Source organism: Myotis myotis, unplaced genomic scaffold (genome assembly GCF_014108235.1).
Source record: "Myotis myotis isolate mMyoMyo1 unplaced genomic scaffold, mMyoMyo1.p scaffold_m19_p_17, whole genome shotgun sequence".
NCBI classification, from domain to species: Eukaryota; Metazoa; Chordata; class Mammalia; order Chiroptera; family Vespertilionidae; genus Myotis; species Myotis myotis.
Window position 1 is genome coordinate 9636090 of NW_023416321.1, and position 18063 is coordinate 9654152.

Below are 18063 nucleotides of genomic sequence, written 5' to 3' on the forward strand. Positions count from 1 at the left end.
GGGGCAGCTCGAGGGAAAATCAGCAAAACACATAAGAAATAAAACATATTTATGAAGACGAGGCTGAGCCAGCCACTCAGAACAAGGGGCGTGAAGGACCTGCTCGGATCCCACTGCCCGGGGGTCCAGGCCCCCCCCCAGCCCCGCGCCCCACGCCAGGCCAGGAGGAGCTGGCGCTCAGGCGTACACCTGGCTCTCCCGCTCCACAAAGGCCTGGAAGAGGCCACCCAGCTCCTGGGGGGCTGGGGCCCCGGCCAGCAGCCCCCTCACAGCCTCCAGGCCTTCCTGCTCCAGATCCCGCTGCTTCTGCCGCAGCTGCTGCCCCAGGTCCTGCCGGGAGAGGCAGAGATGAGTCCCGGCGCAGGCTTCGCCCCCCATGAAGGGGGACATGTCGTCTTTGGTCTCACAGCGGGAGGAAGGGACAAAGGACCCGACATGCTCCTGGGCAGCTGGCTCTGAAGGGAGAGAGCCCTCTCCCCAGCCTGGAGCCTCTCCACTCCCAGCCCTGCCCCCCCATATTCCCAGAACCCAGCGGGGCATGGGGGCCATGAGTGGTCCCCCCAGGAGGCCCTGCTCCCTGGGGGTCACCTGCTCCCGCTCCATCAGCCCCAGGGCCTCCTGGTGTCCACGGTAGAGAGCGTGCCGGCGATCCACCCGAGTCTGGAAGCGGGGCGTGGTCCGAACGGGGTCCTGTGCTCCAAAGGTGGGGGACAGCACCTGGGGGGCCTGGGCCGCCCCCGCCCCGAAGATGAAAGGTTTGAACACGGACCTGAGGGGGCGCAGATGGAGGGATGGAGGACGGCCACGTCCCTCGCGAACCCTGCCCCGCACACTCCGCCTCCGTCCCCAGCCCGGCCCGCACCTGGAAGGGTCTGGCGTGGCCGTGAGGAAGTGGACGCAGGGCTGCGCGGGGTCCCGGGGCAGGACGGACACCATGCTGGCCGTGGTGCGGAAGCCCCCGGAGTCCATGCAGATGCCCCTCTGCTTGTCCCTGAGGATGCCCATCATCGCCTCGGCCGTGATGCCCCCTGCCAAGCGGGACAGGGTCAGGGGCCCCCAAAGCTACGGGGACGGGACGGGGGAGAGGCTGGCAGCGCCGTGGCCCTCCTGGCCGTCACCCCTTCACCCCCGTCCCCCGCTGACCTTGCAGCTGCTGCAGCAGCTCCCGCCCGGCCCGGAAGCGGGCCTTGGCCGCCTCCATGCGCACCGGCTGCTGCGTCAGTGAGAAGACCTGCGCGAAGTCGAAGGGGCCCCGGCCGTCCCACCAGCCCTGGGCCTGGGCGTGGGCCCGAAGCGCCGGGTGTTCGGCTGAGATGTCGGTGCCGATGCTCAGCTGGTTGGAGATGTTGCGGGCGCCCTCTGCGGGGAGGGGGGGCGTTCATGACTGAGCATCTACTGCAGTGATGGTGAACCTTTTGAGCTCGGCGTGCCAGCATTTTGAAAAACCCTAACTTAACTCTGGTGCCGTGTCACATATAGACATTTTTTGATCTTTGCAACCATAGTAAAACAAAGACTTATATTTTTGGTATTTATTTTACATATTTAAATGCCATTGAACAAAGAAAAATCAACCAAAAAAATGAGTTCGCGTGTCACCTCTGACACGCGTGTCACAGGTTCGCCATCACTGAGTCCTACTCTGTGCCAGGCTCTCGGCTGGGTGCTGAGAACACAATGGTGAAGAGGGAGACAGAACAATCACAGAAAGAACTGTGAGTCTGCCATCTGTGGTGAGTGTGATGAAGAGACACCCTCCCCAGATCAGCCAGAGGGAAACCTGATATAAGGGGGAAACCTGGCCATCAGGGAGTCCAGGAAGGCTTCTCGGAGGAAGCAGCAGGCTGGAGCACAAGAGGACTTAACCCCGTGAAGGGGGAGGATAGGTTCCCCCACGGGGCTCATTTTCCATCTCTCTGGATGGCCCCACCACCCGAGAGGCTTGTACCTGGATTAGCCCTTCCCTGCAGCCACCACCTCTCCCACCCCCTCCCAAGGCTGGCAAAAGGCAGGCCCCAGCACCGGCCCCTCACCCTGGATCCTCTGTGCGGCCCACAGCCGCCCCGCCGTCTCCAGCACCCAGGCCTCGGTTCTGTCAGCCAGCAGGAAGGTGTTGTGGTAGCAGAATGGCGTGGGGTCCTCCCGGCAGCTGCCCCCCTGCCCATAGCGCTCCAGCAAGCCTGTGATCACGTGCACGGCCTCCTGGGCTGAGCTGCTGCGTTCTAAAGCCAGCCTGGCACAGAAAGAGGTCCGGGGGGGACAGGAGGGTGAAAGGCGGCGGAAGCTCCAGGGGACAGGAGGGTGATGGGGCACCGTGGCTGGTGGCGGGAGCTCCAGGGGACAGAAGAAGCCCAGGGAGGTTTGGTGTCAGGTCCGAGTCCCCTAGAAAACCTGCCAACACTGCAGCGATGCCGGTGGTTGTCAGGCTGTCTCTGCGGGGCCGTGCAAAGGCCCAACACACAGTCTCAGAGAAGTGCCCTGAGCCCACCACCTCTTCAATCAGAGCTGCTCTGCTTTCATTGGGTTAATAAATCGGGATGAGATTTCATTAGAAAGACATTAAGCCTCTATTGATTCTGGGCCAGGGGAGGCCCAGAGGTGGCCACCTGGGAGAGCCTCCAACCAGATTGTGGAGATGGGGCCAGGGGAGGGAGGGGCAGGGCGGCGGCCTGGTGGTGACGCAGAAAGGAAGGGGCCCTTTGTGGACCAGGCTTGGAGGAGGGGAGGAAGGCCTGGGCCAGTCCTCGGTCCCCAGACTTCTGGTGTGCTGAGGGGACGAGGAAGGGCAGGGGCCTCACCTGAGTAGATCCATGCCCAGCAGGGCCTCCTCCTCCCCAACTGGCTCCTTGGTCCACACGGCCTCGTTGCCAATGCAGAAGCCATGCTCGTTGGCACCCATCTCCGCCCCCCACAGCCAGGAAGGGCGGCTTAGGATCACAGCGTGGGTCTTGGCCACCTGCTCCACCTCGATGTAGGTGCACTGCAGGCCGGGGGGGGGGGGGAGGCGGGGGGAGGGAGGAGAGAGAGAGTCCGATCAGAAAGGGGAAGGTTCCTACCAAGTGGCAGTCACCTTCCACAGCCCTTAGAGCAGCGGTTCTCAATCTGTGGGTCGCGACCCCTTTGGCGGTCGAACGACCCTTTCACAGGGGTCGCCTAAGACCATCTTGCATATCAGATATTTACATGACGATTCATAACAGTAGCAACATTACAGTGATGAAGTAGCAACGAAAATTATTTTATGGTTGGGGGTCACCACGACATGAGGAACTGTATTAAAGGGTCGCGGCATCCGGAAGGTTGAGAACCACTGCCTTAGTGGAAGGCCTGATTATTTCCATTTTACAGAAGAGGAACTGGGGACGACGGAGGTTAAGCAATAGGCTAAGTCCAGGCTGGTAGGTGTGAAGCTCACGCTCTTTCCACATCTGGAGGCCTCCCAGGTGTGGGAGCAGAGAGGAGAAAGGTCTTGACTTAGAAAAAGGCCTACCTCCGCCACCACCCGGCAACCCAGAGGCCTAACCCACCTGGAGCCGGCTGCCAGGGGCATGAGTGCCCGCCGGGACAAACACCACCTCCTGCACCTCATCCCGGGGTCGGTCTGAGTTCTTGGCAAAGATGACAGCTGGGATGGCCGAGGCCGGGGGCGCCGCGACAAAGCAGTCACAGGAACACGGGGCGTCAGGGCTCCACGATGCCATCTGGGGAGAGGGGGAGACGAGTGTGTCCCTCGTATCTCCACTATCCCAGCCTGGAATCAGTGCTAGGGAGCCCCTCTCCCCACATGTGAAAACAGACGCCCAGGGAAGGCAGTGCAGTCGGGTTCTGGACACCCCGCACCCCGCGCACAGTCCATGTGCAATGTGACCGGGAGGCACCCGCTCTCTCCCCGAGCTCCAGGCTCAGGAATCAGCAGGCCAGCGCGCTCCTCGGGCCCTGCCCTTCTGAGAGTCCTGGCCCATCTCCCTTGTTGCCCTGCGCCTCTCCAAGTGTCCCACAGCCCTCTTCTGTCCACCCCGTCTGGCTTCCCAGTCATGTGTGCTCCTCACCCTCTCTCCCTGCTAGATCCCCAGCTTAGTTCCGGGAGCCAGTGCCTCCATTTAGGGTCAGGTCTGCCCGTTGGACCGAGGTTCCCAGGTGACCTGGAAGGCCTTGCCCCCCGGGGCGGAGCTGGAACCGAGCACCTGCAGTTCCTCGGTCTTCCACCAGGGGGCGCGCTAGCACCGCTTCTTGGAGAAGAGCGGCCTGCCTAGCCGGGCTTGGCTGCCTGCCCTGCCCCGCCCGCAGCTTTCAAGCAGGAAAAAGCTGAGAATCAGCGCGCAACTCCAGTAGGGTCACCGTGGGGAGCAGGAGCTGGGAGCGGAAAGGAGCCACGTGAAAAGAGAGGAAAGAAAAGCCGGGCGGGTTTATTAGAAAGCTGGGACTGCTGGGGCATCTGGAATTAAAGAACTTGTGACCTGGTTTGAATTCCGAAGGCACGATCCCAGGCTGGTGCCCCACCCGCCTCCCCAGTAAGATCTGTAAGAATGGTCAGTCCCTGGCTGATGTGGCTCAGTTGGTTGAGCTTTGTCCCATGCACCGAGAAGTCACTGGATCAATTTCCGGTCAGGGCACATGCCCAGGTTGTGGGCTCCATCCCCGGTGGGGGACATGCAGGAGCCAGCTGATCTCCCTTCCTTTCTCTGAAAAAAAAATTCTTTTTTAAAGAAGGAAAAAGTATTTTTTTATGTTTTAAACATTTTTATTGATTTCAGAGAGGAAGGAAGAGGGACAGAGAGATAGAAACATCAATGATGAGAGAGAATCATTGATCGGTTGCCTCCTGAGGGCATGTGCCCTGAGAATCAAACCAGGAATCAAACCATGACCTCCTGGTTCACAGGTTGAGGCTTAACCACTGAGACACACCGGCAAGGCTTAAAGGTTTTTTGTTTTTGTTTTTTTTGTTTTTAAGAATGGCTCGGCCAGGAGATGTAGGGAACACATAAGTTAACGCCTTTTTGAAGGGCACCTATACATGAAACCCACCCAACCCCCCAAAGGCTGATTCTGCGCCCCCCCCCCCCCCCAACAAGTGATTTGAAAGAAAATTTGGAAATTTCTACTCCAAAGATATGGTCTCTTTACACATAGTGAAGCTGAAACAGGAGAAGTCTTGAGTGTTCTGCTTGCTGGGTCATTTTCCTCTATAAGCGATCTCCATCATATCCAGCATTTAAGCGAATGCATCTCACGCCGTTTTGCTCTGTGAAGTCCTTCAGGAAAGGGGGAGACACTACAGATGGTCTATTTCTCCCACATCCACCAGCCACACAATCAGGGCTGCTGCTCCATCGGTCACTCCTAGAGTGGGAATGAAGGCAGAGGCTGAGGCTTTGCCCAGAGGCAGGCTGGAGGCAGGTGCGCTTGGTGATGGCTGGAGGAGACCTGGCAGATAAGGCTGTGGGGGGCCTGAAACCTGAGATGTTTCCTAAATGCCTTCAGGTATCCCAAGAAGATGCCTGTGTCTCCAGGAAGATGAGCTTCACTGTCAGGAAGGGGGCTGCCACTTGAACAGAAGAGTGGCCTAGAAGCTGGGCTGGAGTAGGGAGGAGCATCACCTGGAACTCTGCAGACTGGCATCTGATCTTGCTTTTGTGGGGTCTCTTTGGGCAGGTCTCTTATCTTGCGAGGGCCTCCGTGGTTCCCAACCACAGGTGGGGAGAGGGAGGGTTAATTTTTTCATTTTTATTTATTTATGGATATTAGAGAGAGGAGGGGGGAGAGAGAAACGTCGATTTGTTGTTCCACTTATTCATTCATTCATTGACTTTTGTTTGTGTCCTAACTGGGGATTGAACCTGCAACCTTGGTGTATCAGGACGACACTCCAACCAACTGAGCTACCCAGCCAGGGTGGCTATTTTTCAGCCACACATCTCCCACTGCACAACACGACAGTTTAATTTTCTGCTATCAAAGTGTCGGCAGACTGCCAGCATCAGCATCATCTGACAGCTTGTGAAAATTGTCGAGTCTTGGGCCCCACCTCAGACCTACTGAATCAGAAGCTGCATGTTCCCCAGACTTCAGGTATGAAGTCTGAGAAGTGCTGCTCTAATACAGCCCCCAGGGGCATACCTGGGTGGGGTTTGGGGGAGGAAATCACGGTATCTTGAAAAAGTCCACGGGTGATCCGAATAGTCTGATTGGGAACAGCAGGACTGTTTGGTTCCTGAGATTCTTTCCAAACCTACACTGCTAGGACAGGACGCCGAGCAGCCAGGTTTCCTGGGCTGACGTGGAGGTGAAGGCTGCTTCGGGTGCAGCGTCAGGGAGGGGTGGTAAGGTTGCCATTGCGTGGCATTCCAGAAACAAACTTCAAGGCTGTGGGCTAACAGGAGCGCGCAAGCGGCCAGCCGGAAAGCTGGTTCACCGCCTGCACTTCCCCAGCTTCCCGCTAGGGGGCAGGCACAGGCAGGAGGAGAGGCGGAGCCGGCGCAGCACAGCCCCAGGCGGCAGTTCCCAGGCTGCCTGCTGCTGTCACTTTCCATTCCAGATTTCACTCACCCACCTCGGAATTCCACTCCCACGTCCTAGGAGAGGAGATGGCGGCTCAGAGAAGTCGCCCAGAGGGTCAGTCCAGATGTTCTGATTTCCCTCCCTCCCAGCTCCTCCGGATCGTCCTGCCAGGGGCCCCTGACCTGAGGGGTCAGAGGTGGCCAGCCTTGGGCTCCATCAAGGGGGCCAGGCCAGCCAGGCAGCATTGCTGTCAAGGCAAACGAGCCGAGGGAGCGTCAGAGCCCCACCAAAGGCCCCCGCTAAGAATGCAGGTCAGCGGGAGGAGCTGCACCGGGAGGAGGGGCAGCCAGCCCTGCCCAGACAGGCCCAGCCGGCCCCAGAGCTGCCCTCCTGTCCCCGGGGACAGCGGGCACAGCGCTGGGGGGACAGGAGAGGTCTCACCAGGTTCCTGGGGTCTAACTCCCCCAGAACCAGGAGGACAAAAGGGCACCCAAGGAGTGGGGTGGGCATGAGGTGACAGGAAAACACACCTGTTTCTTGTCCTACCAGACGTCTAACGCAGCAGCAGGTGGGAACAAACTTTTGCCCCCACCCCCCAACACCAGTGTGGTTTCCTGTCTGACCCCCAAATCATTCTGGTGCCCCACCACAAGGTGGATTTTGTGAGCCCAGACCCAAACCTGTGATAGGATGGGCCAACCTGGGTACCAGATTTAGTTCTGAAAAATTGGATTAGGGTTAGAGCAGGGGAAATAAAAATCCCACTAGATAAAAAAAGAATAATTTTGGCAAAAAAAAAAAAAAAAGAGGATGGGAAGGTGAAAAAAACACAATAATCTGTCCAGCCGGTGTGGCTCAGTGGTTGAGTATCAACCTATGAACTAGGAGGTCACGATTCAATCCCCAGTCAGGGCATATGCCCAGATTGAGGGCTGGATCCTCAGTGTGGGGTGTGCAGGAGGCAGCCGATCAGTGATTCGTTCTCATCATTGATGGTTTGTTCTCTCTCCCTCCCTCTGCCTTCTTCTCTGAAAACAATAAAAAATATATATTTTAAAAAAGAACACAATCATCTATCTGCCCCCTTGGAGCCCAAAACTGATCCTTCATCCACCTTCCTGGCTTTGGGGCTCTGGAGTTGAGGTTTTATACTCATTTGACATTCATTAGGCACCAAGGACATGCCAGGCACGGGGCAGCCTGGGAAAGTGTGCACAGATGGGCAGTTCTGCATATCCGAAGGCGCCCCGTGGGTCCGGCGAGGGCGCATTGTGCACAGCGTGGTTGTGTAACTGGCAGGTCTCTATCTGGGAGTTGCAGCAGGAGCCTTTCCCTCATACCTTCCAGCTGGGCGGGAGCCCATCAGATATCTTGGCTGCCTTTCATCGCCTTGTTCCTGATAGGGATCATCCTGGGTGAAGAAATCGCTGTCAGTCACCCCCACCTCCCTCACAGCCAGAAGGACCGACTGACACACACACCCCCTTGTGGGGTGAGGGTGCCAAGAGGCTGGCGGTCTCTGGGAAGGCAGGGAACCAGCCGCGTTCTTGGCAGGGGAGGGGAAAGAGGGGGCTTGTGTGTGGAGGAGGAAGGAAACATCTAGAACTTCCTCATCTGCACAGGTTCCACCGGGGAGGGACAGTCCGCAGAGCTATCAACCCAGAGGGAGCTCCTCCCTCCTTCTGAACCAGCCACCCCCAGGGCAGGACCGGACCCTTCCATCAGCCCAGCTCTGCCCCAAACAAAGGGGGAGAGGTGAGGCTGCCCAGGGCTGCGAGATCAAAGGGCAGTGTCCAGCCCACCCTGCAGCAGCCTGGCCCTCACGGCTGAGGGACACGGAGTCAAAGAGGAAACCGACGACGAAGGGCGAGAAGACAAATGAAGCAATGATGTGGTTGATGACTTTATTACGGCATAAAAAACACAGGCTGTTTCTTCCTCTTCTCCCTCCCCCCCAACAAAGTGGGTTCACAGCAGTTAAAGAAAAAAAAATCCTACATTTCTCCTCTAGGGGGCTGCCTAGAAGGGGGCAGACAGAAAACCTAACCAAAGCCCTCACCAGAGGGACACCTTAGAGCTGGGGGCCTCCACGAGGGGAACAGCCATGTCCCCCCTCCACCACCACCACTCATTCGGGAGTTCCCCTTAGAATGGTCGCTGGGGAAAGCTGTCCTGGCAGCACAGGGAGGTGGCGGCTGGTTTCGATGGGTGGAGGAGAAAGGCATCTCACACCCACGTGCCCTCCCTTTCTCCCCCTCTCTCCTGGCCAGGCAACCTGCAGGCACCGCCAACTCTCTCCTGCCCCCAACCCTCTCGGCAAGGAAAGGGACCTCTGGCGGGGTCAGCAGGAGGTCGGGATCAGAGGGAACAGAAAGAAAGAACATTATTTCTTAAACTACCCCAGGGCCATGAGTCCCGCTGGGAGAGTCGCCCTATCCCTTGTACGGACTCCCTTCTACACACACACAGATTCCCACCCAGATCCCAGCCCCATTTCCCTTTGAGCTCCTTGGACCGGGCTCCAGCATCCCCAAGGGAGGAAGAGACACGGTAGGCCTAAAGCCCAGGACCTTGGACGGGGTGAACAAGGTAGGGTCTCCCTTGGCTGGAGACCACAGGCTCAGTAGAGAAACACACACACACACACTCACTCACACACACACTCACACTCACGTACACATACACACAACATGCACAAACACATGCCCTAATATTAAATAAAATACCCTTTGCTTATAACTTAAAAATCAATACACAACCAATCCTCCAAAAAGGCTCTGGGTGGAAAGAGGGGAGGTGGGGGGGGGGACCTTACAGCCTCCATATCAAGCCTGGGAAAGGCCTCTGGCTCCACACTCTTCCCTCGTCGGCTCCCTCCCCTTTGCCTCTGCTAGACTCCTCCCTCCCTTCTCCCCACTCCGGGATCGCAACCAGAAGGTATTTCTAGCATCTAAAGAAGGAAAGGGACAGCTTCCTAGACATCACAGAAGGCAGCCCCTTCCAGTGGGAGAGCCGCTCCTTCCCACGGACAGGACTGGGAGCCTCCGTCACACATTCTACAGGAGGGGCCTGGCTCCCGCCCCCGGGGCAGGGAAAGGGGAGGGCGAGCAGGAGGTGGCCAGGCAGACAGAGCCCTCCACTCCCAGTGGGAACTGCTGGAGGTCCCTCTGCTGGGGCACCCCCACCGAACCCCAACAAGGCCGGTAACCCTGTCCCTTCCATCCCCAGGGGGGGAAGGCGGACGATGGGGAACCTAGGATGAGGAACTACATTAATTCTAGAGCGGGGGCTTCTGGCTGCCTGGAAAGCTCACATGGGGTGGGGCGGGGGAACGGATGGGGAATGTGGACTACGGAACTTTACTTTTCATCAAGACCAAGAGTAAGGACCGAATCCCAGCTTGGAGCGGAAGGGGCTTGTTTCCTCCATTCCCCCATTCAATTGCTTCCTCTCGTCTTAGAAGGGGACCTCCTTGCCCACGCCCCACCTCTATCCAGCTCTCTGCTCCACCCCGCAGTTAGGGCTGGGAAGCTGTCCCGGATTCTGGCCCTCTGCCCCCTTCCTTCATGGCTCCATCAGGCTGGGTCTGGGAGGGTTAACAAGGAGGCGCCTCAAAGGAGTTATTTTTACAGCAACAGCCTCCTCGCCTGATGGAGACCCCGCCCTGAAGGGGACCCCCAGCCTCCCCTACCCCATCTCAGCTCTCCCTCCGGAAACCCTAGGGAGAGAACTAGGAGGGGATGAAAGGGGCCAGGCCACAGGGCGGATCCGGAGGCGCTTTTATGTCCTGGTTCCCAGGCGCTAAGGACGCGTCCAGACAGGTCCCCCCAGCGCAGGGGCGGCCCCACTCCTCTATGTTCCCGGGATGCCCGTCTTCTCCGGCGGCCCCCTCCGCCCTGCAGCCGCGGTGGGGACACCCCACCGCACCCCTCCAGCTGGGGGACGTGAGGAAACCGAGAACAGAGGGGCCTACGCAGCTCCCCCCTCACACACACACACCCGGCCAGCCAAACAGGCAAACGCGTCCTGTCCAGCCAGAGACTACAACACCCCTAGCGTCCCCTCTCCCGACCCCACACCGCCTTCACCCCTCGCAATAAATAACCACCTGCTCCTCGCTCAAGCCGCCCCCGGGACACCAGGCCAGGGGCTCTCTCCTGATGCCCGGGGGGACCCGCGGGGAGGCGGTCGGAGGAGCTCAGTTGGAGGGAGCTCCGCCGCCGTCCGCCTCCCGCTTGCCTTTGCCCCCCGCGGGCTCCACCGCGCCGCCGGCCTTGCCCTCGCCCGCGGCCGCCCCCGCCGCCTCCTCCTTGGCGCCCTCGTGGGTTTTCATGTGCTTGGCCAGGTGGTCGCTGCGCATGAAGACGCGGCTGCAGACGGCGCAGGGGAACTTCTTGGTGCCCGTGTGGGTCTGGAGGTGGCGCTGCAGCTCGTCGGAGCGCGTGAAGCGCTTGCCGCAGAACAGCCAGTTGCACACGAAGGGCCGGTCGCCGCTGTGCCAGCGCAGGTGCGCCTTCAGGTGCGACGTCTTGGCGTAGGCTTTGCCGCAGCCGGGGATGTGGCAATTGTGCAAATGCTTCTTCTTGCCCCCGTCGGGCCCGCACGGAGCCCCCAGTCGCTCCGCCTCCAGGCAGTTGGGGCAGCGGCACACGGTCTGACCTGAGCTGCGGGGCACGGACCGCCGGGAGCCTTTGGGCCGCGTCGCCCCGTCCAGACCGGAATCCAGCCCCTGGGACTCCGGGGCCACCGCTTCCAAGGCCTTGGCCCCGTCGGGAGGCCCCAGGAGGTGCTGCCCTCCGGCGGCTGGGAGGAGGTGGTGTGGGTGTGGGTGGGGCGGCGGGGCGCAGAGCTGATGATCTCCGACGTAGCCCCCCAGGCCGGCCTGCAGCGCCCCCGGGTGGCCAGGGGAGGTCAGCGCGCCCTGCGTGTGGGGGAGGTCCATCCAGGTGGTCCCCGCATGAAGGTCCCACCAGGAGCCATCCTCGGTGCCCGGGTGCGTCGGCCGGAACCACGATTCGTAATGGTGGGACATGTCTGGCTGCAGGAGCTTGGAAAAGGGTCCCGGGGCCAAGGGGTTGTCGCTTTCCAGGTCCTCACAGGTTACGCGGGAGGAGGCCCCCGGGAGCTCATAGCCCTGCGAGAAGTCCACCTCGGGGCCCAGCGGGAGGCTCTGCAGCTCTCCAGGCTGCAGCGGGGAGGGGTAGTCCCCCGCCTCCGGGCTCGTGTGGCCCTGGTATGTCTGGAGGGGCTGCAGGTCGAGGCGCGGAGGGGAGGCGTGAGGCGCGTCCGTGTGCTGGCTGCCCAGAGAGCCGCAGACAGCGGTTAGCATTGCCGGGATGCGGGATGCGGTGGGGGACAGGGACGGTCAGGGGCTCCTCAGGTGAGACCTAAAGGAGGCAAAGGAGAGGCGAAGTGAGCGAAATCACCAGCTCACCTTCAGTCCCAACCTAGGCCCCTCCCTGCGAAGTGCCCCTCCCTCCCTCTCCACGCCCCCAGGTGAAAAAGAGAAACGCACCTCTGGTTGGGGGATTCAGGATCAGTTAACTACGAGAGAACTAGGAAGACTTGAGGGTGTGAAGGTCTCGGCCAAGGGCAGAGGATGATGGAAGTCTCCCTTCCCCTACGTTATCTCTCCTAGCGGACCCAGCTTATCCTGGGAGTTGGGCTGGTCCCCGGCTGGTAGAGAGGATACTCCTACAGGACAGTGCTCACACCGGCGGACCCCAGCTGCCCCCTGCAGATCTGCCGCCAGACCAAGTGGAGGATCTAGCTAGCCCCATCGCAGCTTTCCCACTTTAACTAAGGGTACAGGTGGGGAGAGGGAGGTGGCCTGTTTCTGAAACTCAAAGCTTGGGGTTATCTGACTTCCCAAAGCCCAAAGCAGATTCTGGGATTTTGGAAAAGAAAAAAACAAAACAAAACTGAATTCCATCTCTGAGGCATGTTCCTTGAGGAAGAGCATTTCACTGCCCAGCCTCATTCTCCCCAGCTCCCTGCCTGGCCCTCAGGCTTTCCCTGGGGCGAGGACTTCACCTCCCTGGGGTTCAGCGCAGTGCCAGTTTCTGGGGGACTTCTCGCCACCAGAGAAAGTTAAGCCCCCTGCCCGGTCCTGACCCGCACTGGTGCCAGCCCGCTCTCTCCGGCTGCTACCCATGCCCTCCTGCCAAGGAAGGGAGACCCAGATGTGAAGCGGGGAGGGGTTGGCTTCCCAGAGAAGGGGGTCAGGAAGAGAAGAGTTCACCGTCAAGCTCAAGAAGGTAAAAATGACACTCCTGCCCTGGCCAGTTTGGCTCAGTGAATAGAGCCTGGGCCTGTGGACTGCTGGGTCCCGGGTTCCGTTCTGGTCAAGGGCATATGCCCCAGTTGCAGGCTCCATCCCCAGTAGGGGGTGTGCAGGAGGCAGCGGGTCAATGATTCTCTCTCATCATTGATGTTTCTCTCTCTCCCTATCCCTTCCGCTCTGAAATCAATAACAATATCCTTAATATATATATTTAAAAAACAACAAGAAAAAAGGGAAATACGAAAAAGAAAATAAAAAATAAAAAAAAACAACAAAAGGCCAAGACTCCTTAAGGGATGCAGGGTCAGAGTGGGGGAAAGCAGAGGGCGACAGGAAAGCCAGAATCACAGATTTAAGAGGAAGACTTGCCCAAAGGGTTTTTAATAACAGGGTGTATTCTAGGCGTGGATCATTTTTATTTTATTTATTTTTTAAAGAACATAACTAGTAAGTTCTTTACTTCAAATAACTAAGAAGTTAATTTAATCATTTTTAAAAATTAACTTCAAAGGAAGACAGAGAGAGAGATTGATCAACTGCCTCCTGCACGGGCCCTGACTGGGAACCGAACCTTCTACCTTCTGGTGTATGGGATGATGCTCCAACTAACTGAGCTACACTGGCCAAGGCTAGGAATGGATCATTTATAGGAGTCCCGTGGATAATTCTAATATGCAGCCAAATGTTAAGAACTGCCGCTCAGACTAACACTCTTGAAAAAGAGGAATCTGAGGCAGTATTTGGAGAAGGGACTTGAACAAAGACATTCATTTATTCATTCAATCAACAGCTATGGCTCTAGCCAGTTTGGCTCAGTGGATAGGGCGTCAACCTGCGGATTGAAGGGTCCCAGGTTTGATTTCGGTCAAGTACCTCGGTTGCAGGCTCAATCCCCAGCCTTGGTCCGGGTGCTTGCGGGAGGCAACCAATCGATGTGTCTCTCTCACATCAATGTTTCTCTCTCTGCCTCTCCCTCTCCCTCTCCCTTCCACTCTCTCTAAAAAAAGCAATGGAAAAATGTCCTCTGGTGAGGATTGAAACACACACACACCCACAAAGTATGTACTGTATGTGTCTCTGTGAATCAGGTCTCTCCACTCTCCCTGAACCACTGGGAACCTGAAGACCTGCACCCCTTTCTTGACCATCTATCTGTGATTTGAAGGTCCCCCTCTTCTCACCATCTCTCCCTAAGGCTCGGGAGCCCCAGGTGTGGGGTTCGTATCTGATTGGCAGAGGAGGCGCTTTGGTTTCGGGCAGGGACTTTCCACGGCGGGGCTCGGCTGACCCTACTACCCCCTGCCTCTGGGAGCAGGGAGGTGGCCGCAGGAGTCTGGCAGAGGGAGCGGGAGAGGGGCTGGGGCGCCTACTCAGGCTCCTGCGGCCTCACCACAAGAAAGGAACCGGGTGAAGCTGCAGGAGTGGAGCCTCAGGCCCAGGCGGGGCAGCCCAGGAGGGGCTGGGCGGGAGCAGCGAGGCCTGGGACCCTAATAGCTTTTGGCGCCTGGGAACGGCCCCAAAGACGAGGGGGTGGGGAGGCTAACGACCCAGGCTCCACTGAGTGGCCCCTCCCGACCCAGGGCAGGCAGCCCAAGCTCGGGATGCACGGCCTGCCAGCGAGGTTTCGGGGTGGGAGACCGCAGGACGCACACTCCCGGCTTCGCGCTCCCCAACGGGGGAAGGCGGCTAGAGACACCCTCCTCCCCTGTCCCCCGCTGCCTCTCGGATCACCGGCGCTCCGGTGGCCGGTCGGACTTCCCTACTCCCCGTCCTTAAGGTTCAAGTCCTCCGGTTGTCCCAGTCGCTCCAGTTTCCCCAGTTTCCAGTCTCTCCCGTCCGCCCAGTTTTCTCTCCGCTGGGGCTCTGAGCCCCTCGGATTCTGCTCCCCCGAGGCCCTGGGGGCGCGTTCCGGGCGCGTCTTTCCGAGAGGACCCCGGAGCGCGCACCCCTCGCCGCCCCGACCCGGGCTCCTACCTCGAGGCTGCGCTCGGACTCCGGGCACGGCTGGCGGACGCGCTACCGACGGGCGCTCCAGGGCCCGGTGCGCCGGCGGGCTCTCCAGCGGCGAGGGGCAGCGGCCAAGGGCGAGTGGGGGCCGCGACCCAAGCCGGCGGAGGAGGGGCGGAGGGCGGGCGGGAGCCAGCGAGCGAGCGAGCGAGCGAGGCCAGCTCCGCCCGTGACTCACCCGCGCGCTCTGCCTTCATCCCGGGCTCCGCGCTCCTTTTTCCCCGAAATCGCAGCCCCGCCCACCTCACCTGCGGCCGCCTTAACCCTTGCGGGCTCGGCGGGACGGGAGGCTCGGCTGGGCCGGGCCGGCGAGGAGGGGGCGGGCAGGGAACGGGGGAGGGATCGCTATCTAGGTCGCCTCCCGCCACCTCCCTCGCTCCTCCTCGTCCCTCCCGGTCTCGGGCCAGGGGCCGGGCGGAGTGTCTCCGGGCTCCAAGACCCGCCCCGCGGGGAAGAAAGCTGCCCGGAGCTGGTTTGGTTGGGCTGGGGACGCCGGACTCGCTCCGACCCTGGAGGGGTGGGGGTGGGGGACCAGCGCGGGGGCGGGCCCTGGGGTGATCCTGAGCCACCTTAGGGCGCCCTTGGCCTCGACGGCCCTCGGCCCGCGAGCGCTGCCTCGGAACCGAGAGGAGAGGAGGAAGCAGGACCGCGCGCCAAGTATGTGTCCGGTCTCCGCCCAGCCCTAGGCCGTGAGAAATTATCTGCGCTGCGGCCCTCCTCCCCTGCCCCCCTCCCTCCACCCCCACCTTCTCTCCACCACCACCTCCCTCCCCGTCCTGGGCTCCCGCTCGAGTTCCAGTTCTCCCCTCCGGCCACTCGCCTCTTCAGGGCGACCGCCCCCTCTTCTTTCCCATCAACTCCCCCGCGGGCCCATCTCTGCCTGACCGCCCCCCATCTCCCAGGGCCCCCGGCGTTCAGTCTCCATCTTCCCTGAGGCTGCAACCTGGGCGCCGGCTAAACGCACCCCCAGATCGCCCACCGCCTCGCCCCGCGCGCCCGGCCCTGAAAGTCGGGGCAGGCGCCCGGACTGAGGGACCCCTCGCCACCACCCCTTCCCGGTTCCCACCTACACGTCGGAACCCCGGGTTCTTAACCTGGGGGAGGGGTGTAGGGATCCTTTGATAAAAGCGAAGACACAGTCTCATGCAGCATCTGCAGAACGTCAGGGCGTTCGCCGCGCCCAGCCTCCTCTCAAGGTCCGAGTGGATCGAGATGCCTGGCCAGCCCGGTGGGCAGCGCGGGACCCTCCTGCCCCCGCCCGCCATCCCCCCTCCCCCCGCAGGCCTCTGCACCCCGTTAGTCCGACGCTCCCTTCCCGGTTGGTGTCTCCTCTACCCGCCACGTTGACTTCCCAAGTGACCCTGGTCTTGTGGGGGATTCTGATCAATTTTCGTATTTTTGTTGTTGTTGTGCCCGTTGGCTGTCCCTGGGCGCGCTGCCATTGGCTTTTTATTAAAGGTTTGCGTCTAGCTTGTTTGTTGTCTTGACGGTCCTTTGCGCAGCCGGACGGGGATTCGGGCGGGTTCACTGTCGCTCCGGCCGCCGCGATGGCTGTCCGGGCCGCCCGCTGGTTTTCCAGCCCTGCATTCCCGCGTGGGACGCCCCCAAAGTGCCACTACCAAACGGCTAAGCCAGCCACACGCCACCTGGAAACTCCGCCTTTGTGCATGTGCTTTCCCAAGAAACACACGCTCTCACATCCCGAGTCACTGACTTATCTGTGCATCCGCTTCTTTTCCGTGCCTCAGTTTCCTCATCAGAACAACCCCGGGACACGTTGGGGAGGGCTCCCTGGGGCTTAAAGGAACTGATGTAGTTACAATACTTAGCCCCGTGGGCGCCTGGTAAGCTCACGGAAAACGGAAGATATCATTGTTGTTGTTAATAATTATTTTAAAAGTCGGCTCCCAGCAAATGGCTGTTGGATTAAGGGATATTCACAAAGGTCTTTGGACGGAATTCTAGCCCCAGCCTTGTTCTTGCTCAGCCACAAGCCGCTGGGTGAGAGCAGCTGCCCTTCGGTGTCAAAGGATCCCGGCTTGGGAAGCCAGGAAGGCGTCCCTCCAGCCCCACCTCCATCACCTCCCTTTCTGATCAGTAGAGTTTCCTTCTCCCCGATACTCAGGCCCCTGAAGTATAGATTGCCAAGAATTGCTCTGGATCTTTGTGGCCACTAATACATTGACAACACTCTCTAGCCTCATGTTTTGTGTGTGTGTGTGTGTTAAAATATATTTTTATTGATTTAAGAGAGGAGGGGGGGGAGAGAGAAATAGAAACATCAGTGATGAGAGAGAAATATTGATGGGCTGCCTCATATACACCCCACTCTGGGGATCGAGCCTGCAACCTGGGCATGTGCAACGAGACCAGGAATCCAACCATGACCTCCTGGTTCGCAGGTCGATGCTCAACCACTGAGCCATGTCGGCCAGGCTATCCTCCTGTTTTTATTTCTGTTCACTCAACCTGCAAGTGTTGGCTATTTGGGTTTGCATCCCAGTTCACAGCCGTGACTAGAACAGAGTTAGGGGCTCATGTCCCAGAGCCTGTGACTCAGATTCTTGGGGTAAGTCCCATTGGACCCCTAGGCATCCCTTGCCTCCTCCTCCCTGCAGCCCTCTAGCCTTCTGGCTTTTCCCAACGCTACTGCTCTTGGGGAGCTAACACTTGCTCAGCGTTTCCTCCTCCATTTGTTTATGGGCATCAGATTGTCTTATCTTTCTGGTTTCTGTTTCCCTGAAAAGCAATCGGGAAAGGGATCCAGTCCGCAGATGGTAGGCATGCCACTTTCATGCCAGGCTCCCTTTCACCCCACCCCACCCTGACCTGAACATACCTGGGTTCCCAGAAGCAAAGACGCCCCCCCTCCCCATCTGCCTGTGGCTTATCAGCATGAAAATGAACAGTCATGGCCCCGAAGGTGTGGGCCAATGGTTGAGCACTGGACCCATGAACCAAGAGTTTACAGGTCGGAATCCCAGTAGGGGCACATGCCTGGGTTGTGGGGCTCAATCTCCAGTGGGGGGGGGGGGCATGCAGGAGGCAGCCAATCAATGTTTCAATCTCTCTATCCATCTCCCTCTCTAAAATCAATATAAACATTTCAAATATTAACAGTAAGGCAGTTGTTTTGGAAACTCAGCTATTCTGGTTTCCCGTCCTGCCGAGGTTTCTGCTTCTGACTCGGGCATTCACTATCTTCCTTCCAGATGACCTTCTACTTGCGTTCCTCTGACTCCAGCCCTTTCACTTCCTGCATGCCAGACGCT

General features: G+C 59.2%; 2 protein-coding genes across 4 annotated transcripts; both read right to left on the minus strand.

Annotated features, from left to right (window-relative positions):
* Window positions 1-32: 32 nt before the first annotated feature.
* SCRN2 (secernin 2) lies at window positions 33-4152 on the minus strand. 3 transcript variants are annotated; one of them, XM_036341631.1, is made up of 8 exons: window positions 4050-4152; window positions 3528-3701; window positions 2799-2980; window positions 2034-2092; window positions 1144-1359; window positions 863-1028; window positions 589-769; window positions 33-330 (listed from the first exon to the last, which is right to left on the minus strand). In XM_036341631.1, the coding sequence occupies exons 2-8, from the start codon at window positions 3699-3701 to the stop codon at window positions 178-180; spliced, it is 1131 nt and encodes a 376-aa protein (XP_036197524.1). In that variant the 5' UTR covers window positions 4050-4152; the 3' UTR covers window positions 33-177. The 3 variants fall into 3 exon arrangements, with proteins under 3 accessions (XP_036197524.1, XP_036197523.1, XP_036197526.1); XM_036341630.1 differs by having other exon boundaries at window positions 2034-2233; XM_036341633.1 differs by having other exon boundaries at window positions 191-330; window positions 589-726; window positions 2034-2233.
* Window positions 4153-8391: 4239 nt separating this feature from the next.
* Window positions 8392-14979, minus strand: SP6 (Sp6 transcription factor). The gene is made up of 2 exons (XM_036340387.1): window positions 14759-14979; window positions 8392-11888 (listed from the first exon to the last, which is right to left on the minus strand). Exon 2 carries the CDS (start codon window positions 11828-11830, stop codon window positions 10700-10702), a length of 1131 nt encoding a protein of 376 aa, XP_036196280.1. The 5' UTR covers window positions 11831-11888; window positions 14759-14979; the 3' UTR covers window positions 8392-10699.
* Between the last annotated feature and the right edge of the window lie 3084 nt (window positions 14980-18063).